The following is a 15,103-nucleotide window of genomic DNA, read 5'->3' as shown; positions in this document are numbered from 1 at the left end:
CAGCTCCAAAGATCACAGCTCTGGAGTGTCTGGAGGCCATGGCTGCTGGGCTCTACTCTGAGCTCTTTACTTTGGTCATCTCACTTGTTAACCGGTAACATTTATATCCTCTCTTGATCAGGGCATACATTTACTTCTAAGTAACTTACATTATGTTGGTTGAAAATAAACCAGGTTAAATTTGTTTTCCCAACCAGTGGCAGATGGGGTAATGGGGAAACCTGTTTGAAAACAGTCAAACTGTTTGTTTTTTTTAATTACAGAAAAGGACCATATTTTGTGAATAATATTATGTATACAACTATTTAAAATGTTCAATAAGCTCAATGTACAAGACATTATTTAATAACCTAACTTATTCAATAATATATGAAATGGTTGATCTCAATTGTTTTGCACAATATTTGATTGCATCAAGTGCCTCAAACTGTCTTTGTACTGTTCAACTGGTATACCATTTGACATTTAAAAATTTTTGGGGGGGTTAAGCATTAGTGCAAGGTCTAACAAATAAAAAAAATAAAAAAACATTTTTAACAATATAAATAAATTAAAAGAGCAGTTGTCCCTTGATTGCCTGTCATTTGTGTTATCAATGATAAAAAACAATATTTTGATGAAAACATTATTATCATTTTGTTTGGTGGCACTAGTGGTGCACACCAATTCACATAAGGCCAAATAATGTAATTTTCCTATAAAGAACATAAAGATTAGTAGTAGGAATAGGCTTTTAAGTTACATACAGTACAGTTTCAATTCAACCCCAGGTTCAATTGTGAAAGAGAAAGAAGCCTGTATTGTACTCTAACCTACATTAAATATGTATCTGTTGTTTGTTTGTGCTTGTTTAGAGCGCTGAAATCGAGTCAGCATTCCCTGTGCTCTCTGCTTATTGTGGACACTCCAGGATTCCAGAACCCAAAGTTAGCAAAGCGTGACCGCGGCGCCACCTTCGAGGAGCTGTGCCACAACTACGCCCAGGAGCGTCTCCAAACGCTTTTCCACGAACGCACCTTTGTACAGGAGATGGAGCGTTACAAGGAGGTGCAGCAGTCCATCCTGTTACACCCATCAAATGATTCCTTTTTTTCTTAAATAAATTACGCTCTCAATTAACTTGGGCTGAGAGACTAGCTGAGTTAAATCAATGTTGATTTTATTAACATGTTTGTCTAAGCGGTCATAATCAAATCTGCTTGCCTTGTTACCAAAATCAATTTACATTCAAAGTTCATGAGCCAATCATAGATTCTGTTGAGATAAAGGTGCTGTAAGCAATGTTCTGGAACTCTCAACACACTACAAGTTGTCATGAACTGAAAATCCTATGTTAAAAATAAATATATTTTTGTAAATGCATGGTATAGATCTTATCGTGAATGATTCATCCATGTAGGTTTCATTATTTTTTTAGATTTTGCCTTTGTCATTTTTAATCAAAATGACATTATTTTAATCAAAATGATTACTTTTTTGGGGAAGATGACATACTTCTCTTTGGTGACGTATGCCGTACTTCTCCAATCATTTAGTCAGTTTAAACCCTGCCCCTTCACAATCGACTGCAAGCTCGCATTCATTTTTGAGTGCAGCACCCACATCTCAATCAACTGGTGAATAAAAAAAAGTCCCTGTCCTATTTTCCTCCCCACAGAGAACAGCCTGATATTTCAGGACACTGAATTCAGTGAGCTGTCTGAATGCCATTCCATACAAAACGCTTACAGCACCTTTAATCAAAAGTCTTGAAAATTATCAATTTTCATGCTTGAGTTTTGATCGATACTGATTTTAAGCCACTGCTTTTTTTGGCCACAATGCAGTAAAATTATAGAACAAGAGAAATTCTAATGATTAGACACTTTTAACCTGAAATCAGTTTGCAATCATAGCTGACTAACACTCCCTCTATCCCTGTTTAGGAGAACATAGAGCTTGCATTAGATGACATAGAGTCCAGTACATCACTGTCTGTAGCAGCTATAGACCAAACCTCAACTCAAGCATTGGTAAGCAACTCTCTCCTCCCCACATCTCTTCTTACCTCCTCAGCTTTTTGTAGTGCATCCCAGCCTGTCCCCAAAGGGGCCTTATCTGGAGAATGTGTTCTTTTCAGTCTCGGCACTGACTTGAATCGCTGATGTTTTCCCTTGTCTCCCACAACGTTGGGGGAAATTCATTTTGACTGCATGGAAGTTCTAGTTAGATGACTTTTGTGTCCTTTAGTTTGTCATTTGAGTGTGAACTCTACCTCAAAGTTGTTATCTATGATGACAAGTTATTATATTGTCATATCTAGCCAGTCGTTGCAGGAGGAGCGTGTCAGGAACGTGCCTTTCTGGGATGTTAATGATACCGGAGATCTTCTTTTTCTCTGTATGTGTGGGGGTGGGTAATGAGTGGGAAGCGCCCTCCCTCTTCCTAAGGCACAGCGTTCAGAATCTTTGTTAATGAAAGCACTTTTCATGACATTGTCTCTCTCACAAACTGTGTCGGGATATTGCTTAGTAGTCCCGTCAAATATGAAGTGTATTGGCATCAGACACATGTATGAGGCTTTATGCATATTTCTAGCTTAGATATTATTTCTAGCTTTGATTTGACAATGGAAACTATTGTTTTGGCAGCATTTCTTCTTTGCGTGTAGTAGTTGGGTAAAATGTGTATAGCACATAAAATGAGCTACAATAGGAAATAAAGGCATAGTCACAGTAGAATGTTCATGTTGAAATTAGTTCTGCTAAATATTTTTGTTGAGCCTTTTAATAATAGAAAATGCTTGTCATTATAAATGTCTTTTCTATTTTGCATTCAATTGATATTGACAGTAAATTGACAGTAGTGTATATTATTTGTAGTGTGTATTCTTGACCGAACCTGTATGAGAGTGGTGTGGTCACATGGTACATGTTACAGCTTTATACTAAACACTACACAGTATAGGACATTCTATTTAGTAATTTTTGAGAAATTCCAGAAACCAATTTCCATTAGTATCTCAGGTAAACATCTTTACTTAAAAGATTGAATTAATAGATATGTAGAGGCGTCCTCAGATTAAAAAAAAGATTTTAGATTAGAATGGTTCAGTGATACATGACCGTTTGTAAAAAGACTTACAAATGTAGATCACATGAGTGTGTGATTTATTTCTCTGACAAGCTGCTTTGCGTATCACTATAAAGTGTTTTGAGTGCCCCCAGTGGTTGCGTTCACCAATTACATATTTGCGACTTGAAGATACACAAACACATGCCTGTGCAGTCATATAATCTTTCCTTTTAAACTTTTTAAATGTAATAAAGTTAAAGAAATGCATATATTGTCAATTGAGCACTTTAGCAATTAAGTAAAGTGAAAGCGCTCGTTAAAACAACCCTGAAGAGTTAATTAGCCAGTCTGTGGTGCCTGATGGAAATTGTACTGAGGCATAGTGAGGACAGTCTCATCAGTGTGAAAAGGAATTTTCAAAGACATATTCGGAGTATATTCATAAGCCTTCGTAATTTCTTTTTTGCGCTGGTTTCATCTGCAGTTATTCGGCAGCCTGCAAAGTGTCAGTGCGGTAATGCAGAACCAGGGAGAAGCCATTACTGGTATTAATTGCTTAAGTAGACAGGCAGAGTGTAAGGTTTAAAAATGCCTGCCTGACTGCCCTGGAGCTCTTACTTAATACAAGCCTTTAATGAGGAGCCCAAGACTAATAGCTCATCTTTTCCCCCCTCGTTTTCTCCTCCTCTCTCTTATTGTATAAAGGATTGTAATTGCTTTCATGTAATGACTAATGTTGTGTTTAAGGTCATTATCGAAATATGAAATGAAAAGTAAATGAAACAATGCACAGCCTTGATGAATGAAAGGGGCTTGTATTGTGAGTAAACAAAGTTCTTGAGGGAGATTGAGCATGTGCATAAGGGGGACTCATTTGAACAATGTCATTGGCAAAGAATCGCAAAACCGTAACCTTGCCAAGAGTGATGACAAGAATGAGTTGGTAGTGTTTTCATAAGGTTTGATGGTGCTTTTTAAATGTGTTTGTTAATGCTGTTTCTATATTGTGTGTTTATGTATGTATGCATGCTTGCATGCACATTGACAAAGTTTATTTATTCCATTGATAAAGCCTGCTGTATTATATTTGATGCACACATTTCTAAGGCCTCTAAATATAAACTTGATCAAAACAATATATTACTTGTCTGATGGATCGTTTAGTTTTAGTAAAATTTAAAAAATGTTGCCCTTCAGTTCGTGGTACACTGCTGTGAAATCTATACTGCTTTTTATAAAGTATACATAATAATAACTTTTATATTGTTAGTAATATTTTAACATGAACACCTACTGGAAGCAACTTAGGATTACTTGATTATCTATACATCTTTTTATTTATTTTTGTTGTTGTTGAGAAATTGTGTTCAAATCATGGTTAAAAAACAACAAACATTTGAGGAACGTACATTTTTCTCTCTCTCAATCATCATTGAATTGCATTGCATTATATGTTCTGCCCCGACAATTAAAACGACAAAGCTTTGATCATAAAACAAAGTATTTAAATATCATCTTACTAAGACATATTATTGCCAGATATAGAGCGACAGCTGATATATATTTTTTTCATTTTATGAAAGTAGTCTGCTATACTGTTGTAAAGGTCTCATTGATTTACATTACAAGCTATCAGAATTTCAACCGCACAAGCTATCAGAATTTTTTCTCCCCCAGTATGAGCTCCATATTGTCACTCACGATATCATACTATATGAGCCATAGAAGACTAATGTATCAAATATAATACTCAACAAAATCATGTTGTCTAAAGGTTGAATACTGTTCCATTTAAAAAAAAAAATTCTGACTATTATGTCAGGCTTTAACTGGGTTACCGTAAACATGATTTACACCCTGGCCCAAAATTAGGCCCATAGCCTAAATTGGGGGCTCGTCCGGGATTTAAATCGGGTACGTGCCTAGTTTATATATAGACCCCAGTCTACAGTTTGAGTCTAAGAAAGTGTTCTCACATGTTCGTCTGTGTCCATGTGGTTCAGGTACGGACACTGGCCAGGACAGATGAGGCAAGAGGCCTGCTGTGGCTGATGGAAGAAGAAGCAATGCAGCCCGGGGGCTCGGAGGAAACTCTGCTGGAAAGACTCTTCAGTTATTACAGCCCTGTGGATGGAGAGACCAAAGGTCAGAACACAATACACCTCTCACATGCCCACCCACAAACATACCATTACTTCTATAGATGTATGCAAAGTTTATGCAACCTCTTGTGCTCAACTCATCTCTCAGGCCCTGCCTTGTTGCTGAAGAGTGAGAAGGTACATCACTTCCTGTTGGGTCACAGCCATGGGACTGACTGGGTGGAGTATGATGCTCGGGGATGGTTGAGCCATGCCAAACAGAACCCTGCCTCTCAGAATGCAGCCATTTTACTGCAGGACTCTCAGAAGTAAGACCCTGATAATTTGTTTTATTTTTATTAATTTAAAATAAATACATTATTTGCATGTTGTTACATACATGTACTCCAACTCTGCAAGCACTGTGAGTTTGTAATGTGAAATATTTATAAGTCAGTAATAAATCTGAGGCTTTGATGTCTTCTAGCATTTTTCCACTAAAAAAGAAGCTCTACGGTTTAATGTTTAAAAGCAGCCATACATTGGTATTGTATTTTTATTGTTATTCTGTAAATTATTAATATTACTATACTCCTTTTTGTTTTATTATATAGTACAATATTATACGAATAGCAATATATTTCTTCATTTATCATTTAAATAATAATAATAATAATAAAAAAACATGGAGGCTGATCCAGCTCATCCTGTGGTTCTTTCTCTGCAGGAAGAATATCAGTAGCTTGTTTATGGGGCGTTCAGGAGGAGCCACAGTTTTGTCAGGGTCTATTGCTGGGCTTGAGGGCGGATCACAGCTGGCCCTGCGCAGGGCCACAAGCATGAGGAAGACCTTCACAACTGGTGTGGCCGCTGTTAAAAAGAAGTCCCTCTGCATCCAGATTAAACTACAAGTGGTGAGTACTTAAAACATGATAATTACATCCATATACTAGTGCCTTCAAAAGAGCTAGACAGAGCGCAACTTATTATAGACCTCCTTGATAGTAACAGACTGCAGGGGTCTCAAGAGACCCTAGAGCTAAAACTCGACATGCTAATTAAAGCACCACCACTACAATATGTAGAAAAAGATCAATATGGATATTTTTGATGGCCTATGCAATATCTTAGAGTGCAGGGTAGCTGATATTAAGCTGATATATCACATCATACTATTACATTTAAAGATGGTATTAACACATGCTGCAATTACATTTATTTCACATAATGTTTACGAATTAGAAATAAATAATTTGAAAATGAAAAATGAAAAAAAAAATTTGGGAACTTGATGATTATTACTTTTTGTTTCTGTCACCCTAATATAGTATTTTTCCACAGATCAAGAAATTGTTAAAAACATGAATAAAAATGAAGTAAACACTGTAATCAACAGTGCACTCAGTAATCTGATGAGTCTAATAATATAAAGGTAAACGCTGTAATACTTTTCATATAGCGCTTACTCTCTTTTTTTAACGTTTAATAATTTATTAGACAGAACTGTTAAGCAAAGACAGCAAACTAGTGAAGACGGAGAATGGCACTGTCAAAATAAAGGTCCCCTTTCCATGTATCAGCTAAACTGAAAAAACGTATCGGCCAGTAATTTAAAAAAAGAAAGCTAAATATCAACCAATATATTGGCCTTGGCGATATATATCGCCGCCACTAATTGTGATCTATTAGTACAGGTCCTCACATCATAAAATCTTATTACAATGTGGTCAAACAATAAAAGCGTTTCTGAACTTAATGTATGTTGTTTGTTTTCTTATAGGATGCACTGATAGACACAGTGAGGCGGTCCAGGGTGCACTTTGTGCATTGTCTGCTCCCTAAAGCAGAGACTTTGTCTGGGGATGTGAAGGTGCTAGGAGGACCCTCACCTCGCTCTGGGGAGATAGAGGCACATGGAGAAAGCTGTGACAACGGCCTCATGCAGCTGGATGTGGGCTTGCTTCGGGCACAGCTCCGCGGTTCCAAACTGCTCGACGCCCTCCGTATCTACCGCCAAGGTTAGAGTTTAAACAGCCAGGCATTATAAATGCAAGATAAAGACAGTGAATGACCCTCGTTATAGATCTGTGACCTTTATTTTGAAAAGAATGTAGAAAAATCTATGAAGAGAGGAAAGATTTGAAAGTTCAGATTTACCATGCAGGCTTGACTTTTCCGAATAACGTGTTTTTCTCCCAGGGTTTGTTGACCTTTGAAGTTTTCTAGGGCTTATGTGGTCAGGCACTGCCTAGCGTTCTAGATGTCTTTTTTTGTTATTTTTTCTGGAGACGCTCATGGGCTTATTTTGTTCAGTGCTTTAGAAAAATCAACAAAATGTCATTGGAAAATGTTTTAGCACATTTCATCCCAAAGCCCTGAGTAAGCAGAACATTCTCTAGATAAGTGACTGACCAATGCCCTCATCATTGCTCACTGCTGAACGTACACAAGCCTTGTAGCTTTCTAGAATCTCACACGTCCTTCTCTTGTAACTCTCCTGTCATTTGGCTCTCCTCCATCCTCAAGGTTATCCCGATCATTTGGTCTTTTCTGAGTTCCGTCGTCGTTTTGATGTACTGACTCCCCACCTGACGAAGAAACATGGGCGTAACTACATTGTAACTGATGAGAGAAGGGTGAGTGTCCTTTTATTTGTGTGCTTGTGAGTGTGTTGTTTCTCCGAGTGCTGTTTGGCTCCTCCTTCATGAGCTGCTCTTCCATGTAATTGATTATGACAGTGCTCAGGGCAGAGAGCTGTGTTGTTGATTAATGGGCTATAGTACACATCTTTTCCCCCTTAATCTCGCCTCTGCTCTGGTGACAGGGCAATAAAGGCTTTAATCAGTTCCCAGAGTGACGACTCTATCAGTGGCATCCTGTCCTATCACTGACCCTGCTATTGAGTCTTCAGAGACCTGTAATGTCTTAATGTCAACATCATGTGGATGTATGTGTCTGTGTTTATATATATATATATATATATATATATATTAGTACTGTGCAAAAGTCTTAGACACGCTAGTATCTTAACCCCCAAAAAATGTTTTTAAGCCAGTTATTTATATAATTTGCTGTAGTGTGTCAGTAGGAAATATCAGTTTACATTTCCAAACGTTCATTTTGTCATTAATTGTAATAATCCAGATAATTTTTTGTATGCACAAGGATACTGACAACAGCCGGTATGATCCACACGGAGATCTGATCTCACCATCATCGAGTCTGTTTGGGATTACATGAAGAAACAGAAAAAACAGAGACCGGGAAAAAAATTCAGATCTCAGTGTGGACCACCATACTTGTGCATACAAAAATCTCACTGGATTATTACAATTAATGGCAAAATGAATGTTTTGTTATCCACTACTATTGGGCAACTAACTTGCAAATTTTTTTATTCTGGCTCCATGTGCCAGACACCGACTGGTGTACACTTGAGGCACACTCTTGCCACTCGTCCTCTCTCCCTGCTTTGGTGTACTCCTCCCTGCCCACAAAGTGGTCCAAGTTTACCTCCAATCCCATAGTATTGTCCACCCTTAGAATCTGGGCCCAGTTCCGAAACCATTACAAATTCACCTCTCCCTCCCCCCTTAGCCCTATTTGTAAGAATCATTTATTTCCAGCCTCCTCTCTCGACTTAACATTTACTAAAGAAAATATAGAAAATATAGAAAAAGATTGTTTTCCCAGAATGTTGTCAAAATATGGGGGGTGGGAAGGGTTGCCATTAAGTAGTTTTTTTTGGGGGGGTGGGGGTGTATAAGGTTTTAGTAGTTTAAGATAAAATGAAACTGGAGAACTGTTTTATTTCCTGTAAAATGTAACATCCTTGATTCTCCAATAAAAAGATTAAAAAGATAAAAAAAATAAAAATGAATGTTTGGAAATATTTCCTTCTGACACACAACAGCAAAATATACAAATAACTGGCTTAAAACCATTATTTGGGGGGTGAAATTACTAGCATGGCTTAGAATTTTGCACAGTACTGTATGTATGTGTGCGTGCATGTGTTTTTGTGTGTGTGTATAATGTATAATTGTATGTAACTCTCAACAATGTTAGTAAATCACTCTGGTATGCGACCATGTTTCACTCTAGGTGACTAAAAAAGGTCTTTAATTTATTAGCCAATGGCTAGTAAATTGTACTATTTCACTCACATGTGATTGAGTTAGAGGCCGATTGGGCCAGTGCTACATCATAAAAGTTTATCATTTGCAGGTGTTTTTAAGCCTTGCCAATTTAAACATTCAAGCACACAAAGACACGAAATAGAACTCAATAGTTCTCAATTTAGTACATGTGTGAGAAGTTTTGTGTGCGCACACTGCACACGCATCTAAAGTGTGTGTCCAGACTGATACTATGTTTTTAAAAAAGACAGCAGCAAGACTATTAGGCTGTTGTCAGTGTTTTTAATGGTAATCAAACAACAAAAGACTCACTGCAAAACATCACTAATTGCTGTTGACGGAATAACTTTTGCAGCTTTCATCTATATACAATTTTTATAGTGAATACTATGGAAAATACATGTCCACATTTTTGACTGATACTGTATATTATATATACGTCTATTCTTCAGATAGTAGTTTATACGTTTTAGTATACAAACATGTCACTGGCTCAAATAAATGCATCTCAGGAGAACGATCTTTGTTTGCATGTTGCTTTAGCTGTATTTTACAGCGGTCTCGCAGTGGTAACCAAACATTAGTAGATTCCCCTTTAGACCTGTGATCCATCTGCAGCTGCTCAGTCTGAGGCTTGGCCTTTTGCTGGTCTCTCACTGAACCTGTTCACCAGTCGGCCCCTGTGCCCCTGCAGAGAGCACTCAATACATCCCTGTGGTCTTAGCTCAAACTCTAGCCATTAGTCATCAGTCCACCGAGATTTTTTAATCCCCTGCCATGTTGTTGTTTGCCTGACATCCTGTCAGGAAGAAAGCACTCATGGGTGAATAGAAGAGAGAGGTCAGACATTAAGACAGTTGTTTGTGACCCATTTTCCCCAAGCTGGGTTAGCTTTTCAACAGAAAAAGCGCCCCAGTCAGCATACTGTCCTCTTGGTGCCCTGAAGTGGATGGCACACTAGATTTTTATGCCTGTCTCACTGTTTTATACATGTGTCTGTGTCTCTCTGTGCGTTTCAGGCTGTCGAAGAACTACTGGAGTCCCTTGAGCTGGAAAAAAGCAGCTATCACATGGGCTTGAGCAGAGTAAGTAATACTTACATTCACCCTCTAAACTAAACATTAAAAACAATAATGTAGCTAGCGATATTAGACCCAGAAAAGGCTCATTTACCTGAATTACTCAATCTATTCTATTCACTCTGGCCAACAGAGTTTTTATGTCATTTACGTTTCTGCCGTCAAATGCAGTGGTGTACAGTGGTATTCTGAAATGAGGAGGTAAAGTTCTCACAAAAAAAAATTCTTCAATAAATCCGTGTTCCAGTTACACTAAATGCTGACACATTTTTAGGATGAAGAAATAAACATTACTTACACTATCCAGAAAACAACAACAACCAAAACAGTTCTATTTTGTATTTCTACATTAACAATGTTATTATTGTTCCATTAATTAAAATCAGTTGTGGCAAACGGAAGCTCAAGCATGTTCGTTTGAGCTTCCACAAGAGGTTTCTTCTCGGGTATCAAGCAGGTTCAGTTGAGCTTCTGTTTATGTTCGCTGATCAATGTTTATAAGTGAATAAAATGCCAAATTCAATCTGTTCATGATATAAAGCGATTGGGTCTCTAGAAAATTAAGATTAAACCTCTCAATTCATATGGATTAGTCTCACGATCTCTTTATGAACTCTTTGAAGCTTCAAAGTTTGTTGCGAAGCTGTCTATGGAGGGATAGAAACTTGCAGATTTCCTCAAAAAGGTCTTCATTTGCATTCAGAAGATGAGTGAAAGACTTACAGGTTTGGAATGACATGAGGGTGAGTAATTAATGACAGAATTTTCATTTTTGGGTAAACAAACCTTTTAACCTTAACCAGTGGTGTCACTGTTGAACAGTGTCACTTTAGAAAAGTGATTTATACACCTTTTTTTTTTAAAGGGTTAGGTCACCCCTAAAATGAAAATGATCTCATAATTTACTCACCAACAAGCCATCCTAGGTGTATATGACTTTCTTGTTTCAGCCAAACACAATTGGAGTAATATTAAAAAATATCCTTGCTCTTCCAAGCTTTATAATGGGAGTGAATGGTACCATTTTTTGAAGCCCCAAAAAGTGTGCATCAAATAAATAGGGCTGGGCAACAAACTGCAGCTCATCCGACATTTCTCTGTTAAAATTCTTGTTTTAGTCGTGACCGGTGTTTTGTATAAATATGAATATATTTCTTACAAAAACACAACGCTTCGCTTCAGAAGGCCTTTATTAACACCCTGGAGCCGTATGGATTACTTTTATGATGGATGAATGCACTTTTTTGGGCTTAAAAAAATTGTTCCATTCACTCTCATTATAAAGCTTGGAAGAGGCAGGATATTTTTTTAATATAACTCTGATTGTGTTTGGCTGAAAGAAGAAAGTCATATACACCTAGGATGGCTTGAGGGTGAGTAAATTGCTAGATACATTTAATTTAATGGCATATTTCATAATATATGCATTGTTTTATTTACTGTGGATTTTTTTCATTCAGCTTTTTGACTCTCTTGCATCCTCAGAGGAAACGCCGAAAGGCAAATAACCTATAGGCTTCACAAATAGTCCAAAAAATTGCGATTCCGAAAATTCCATGTAGGTCTACTCCTGGTACATCTAGTTACAACTCGTTTTGTAGCGGCTGAGCATTGTGACTAATTTGAGCCAATTTGAGTGCATTTAAGCCTGATCTATCGGTGCATGTTTTCACTTTTGTTCGCGGTACAATAGAAAAATTAGCACTGAGGAAACATGATCTAAAATAATGAGCCTTCAGAACTGAAGCAAAAAAGTATCAATGGAAATTTGTAATTATTTTTAAGTTTGCTAGATCTTGGGCTGCTCTTTTGCATTGTAGCACCCAAAAAAAAAATTACTTCACTTTTTCAGTCCCTCTATGTTATGGATCAGTTTGTGCAATACAGATTCGGCCTGAGTCACGAGGATCAGTTCCAAACAGATGGCATGATTTCCATTTAGATTGCAGAAACGTTCGCTTCTTCTACACCTCTTAGACACAGACCGACTTTAATCCGCTCTGCCGCTGTGCTCACATCTGGACGGAAGGTTTGGCAAGGTGGTCTTTGGCCAAAAAGACTCATCCTCCTCTCCTGTCGAAAAAGCACTCTCTGCTCTGGGCCGATGCTGTACCCACAATGCTTAGCTGCAGATGGGACATGGCTGGCACCGTTGGCAGGCCTCATTGGCGGGCATGTTGGAGCATGGAAGACAATTATTGTGAGGTTTTCTGAGATTGTATGAGCTCTCCTGGAAGGTTGCACTCTGGGTCTCCCCTATACTTCAAATGATTAAAGTAGAAATCCTTTTGTGCATCTTCTGTAGACGAAAGATTGATTCTGGCGAGGCACCGGCTTGCTTTGTTTGGTTTACTCTGGCTTGGTGCTCGCCGATAACTCACTACAAACACCAATCAGCACAGCAAGATATTGTGCTTTCAGACAAAGAACAGCAGCCTTGAGAGAGAGCCAAAATAATCACATTCTGATAAATAGCTGATTACATAAATGGGAATAGAGAAAAATGTGTCCAGGAAATACACAACTGATTACTTGACAGCCATAATTTTAGAATTCTACTTGAGTATAGAGATTCACATCATCACTGATTCTGGTTTACAGTTGTAGTTTTTTTTTTTTTTATAAACCTAAAAAAGTAAAGAAAAACAAGCAAAATAATAATAAATATAGTTTGGAGAAAACCTCTGCTTTTATTTGTTTACAGATGTCACTTTTTGTTTACAGATGTTTTGTATCTAATGCAGTGACATTCAGACATTTTCAAGTGTGTCTTGTGTGTCCAAATACTTTTTGAAGCCAGTGTAGATGTGAACAAGATCCTAACCAATCATGAACTCCCATCGCTGCTTATTGAACACAGTCATTGTTCAGTTGCCACCCTAGTACAATACATCCGTCTAAATCACAGACTCCCCCACAGACTTAGACACAAGGTCCTCTCTTTGCACTCCTCCAGTGCCATTTGTTTCCCCATGTCTTCGTGAGGAATTTTATTCTCTTGGTCTCCATGGAAAGCACTGCCATTTGACCCCCATGAAAAGACCTTTCTGTCATGCTGACCTTTGGTGCTCTTGTGTGGAAAAGCCTGGCGAATCACAGGCCTGCTGGGTGAATGTCAAGGGGTAACGTGGCTAATAAGAAGCTGCACGCAACAGACATTTCTACTAACACAATATCTTCATGTTCTTCAAATGAACACATCCAACGGAGTCTCTTAGGATGATGTAATTCGTTAAAATAGTGTTTCACACATGCTCTGTGTCTGTGATGCTGTGGATAATGTACTTGTGAGTCTTTTAGCATCTCCACCTAATCTTACATGTGACTCGAGAGGACCATGAATGAAGTTCTCGTTCGGGTGATATCAGGCCTTTTTTCCAGCACATCTTCACTGACATTGAGAAATGAAACTCAATTTTCCTTTGCTACTCTCCTGAGGTGGAGAGGTCCCACTCTGATATTACACCTGCCTGAAAGCAGATAAGTGTGTGTGTGTGTGTGTGTGTTGGCTGGCCAGCAGGTACCTCAGCCCTGATGTTCTAATTTGCGAGGTTGTAAAGGATTGTAGGAAGCGTTTCGGGTAAACATATTGTCCTTTATTTTTATTTGTGGTACCGTTGGGTTGGCTGCGAATGCCATGGGGTCTGAAAGCTGTCAAACTTTACATGAATATGAAATCATTTCATAACACTCCATTCTCCCCTATGATCTGATGCTTGGAGCTCTGAGAGATTGCCTCCTATAATAACAATAACTGAGGCTCTACATCACTGAAAGGCTCTGGCTGCCTTTGATGTGAAAAGGAAGATTATACCGCAGAGCAGCTCCAGATAAAGGCTCAATCAAGAGGCATTTGTTGCCATTCCCTCAGATGAGTAGTAATTGCAGCAGTGGACTCTTATCCTCCCTTTTCTCTCTCTCGCTCTCTCTATCTAGTGATAGAGAGATAGTAATAAAAATATGTAATATATGTTATATATATATACGTTTATATATATATATATATATATATATATAATATATATGGGTCAATGACATGATTTGCAGATTTTTGTGTCCCAAGTTTGTTCCCTTTTTTTTCCCTTTAAAATAATTTGATAAATTTATGACAAATATCACTTTATTCTATACAACTTATTTAGTTTGAATTCTTTTTTTAGCAAGTTTAAATAATACCGGTACATATACCGTATATAATATGGTATATAATACCCCAACATGTCAGGTGGTGCAACTGTCTGAAGAAATTATCAGACTAAGAAACTACTTAAAATTTTATTTTAATAATAAAAAATGTAAAACTAAATACTATGGCATCATTGGCCATGTGGAATACTTGATTCTGATTGGTTAATCGCCACATTCAGCGGTATGTTATTCACTGATAACAACCGCTGAAAACAGATAACACAGGCTCATCCAGGTAACTGAAGTACCAGTATCGTGACGTGGACTCTCTCTTCTTTTATACAAACCATGCGGCTGCCATTTTGCGACTATTGTTTTGTACACTGTTGGATTATAAGGGAACAAACAGGTACGATTTTAAAACAGTTTCATCTCAAATCAGTATCTCTTATCCCAATAATTATTTTGAGAAATGCTGTGTAATAAGTGGAATGACTGTACCATATCCCTTAAATGTCTGTCTAGTTTGAACTTGCCGCGCTAGCAACTGCTCTCTCCACAGAAGATTTGCGTTTAAAGACCTAATAAAATGTTTAGACTCGGATCAATATTTCGTGTCTAA

At 37.7% G+C, this 15,103-nt stretch overlaps 1 protein-coding gene across 13 annotated transcripts in view; it reads left to right on the top strand.

Moving 5' to 3' along the window:
- Positions 1–15,103, top strand: part of myo18ab (myosin XVIIIA b) — a 98,977-nt gene that overhangs the window by 46,280 nt on the left and 37,594 nt on the right. For all 13 annotated transcript variants that reach the window (XM_079610378.1, XM_079610371.1, XM_079610368.1 and 10 more), the window contains 9 exons: positions 4–94; positions 855–1,047; positions 1,926–2,012; positions 5,058–5,199; positions 5,305–5,464; positions 5,863–6,049; positions 6,916–7,153; positions 7,662–7,771; positions 10,294–10,359. In XM_079610378.1, coding sequence (XP_079466504.1) covers positions 4–94; positions 855–1,047; positions 1,926–2,012; positions 5,058–5,199; positions 5,305–5,464; positions 5,863–6,049; positions 6,916–7,153; positions 7,662–7,771; positions 10,294–10,359 — 1,274 coding nt within the window. The remainder of the gene's footprint in view (positions 1–3; positions 95–854; positions 1,048–1,925; positions 2,013–5,057; positions 5,200–5,304; positions 5,465–5,862; positions 6,050–6,915; positions 7,154–7,661; positions 7,772–10,293; positions 10,360–15,103) is intronic.

Source organism: Phoxinus phoxinus (genome assembly GCF_949152265.1).
Source record: "Phoxinus phoxinus genome assembly, chromosome: 4".
In the NCBI taxonomy this organism is placed as follows: Eukaryota; Metazoa; Chordata; class Actinopteri; order Cypriniformes; family Leuciscidae; genus Phoxinus; species Phoxinus phoxinus.
This window is presented reverse-complemented; position numbering and strand designations above follow the sequence as displayed.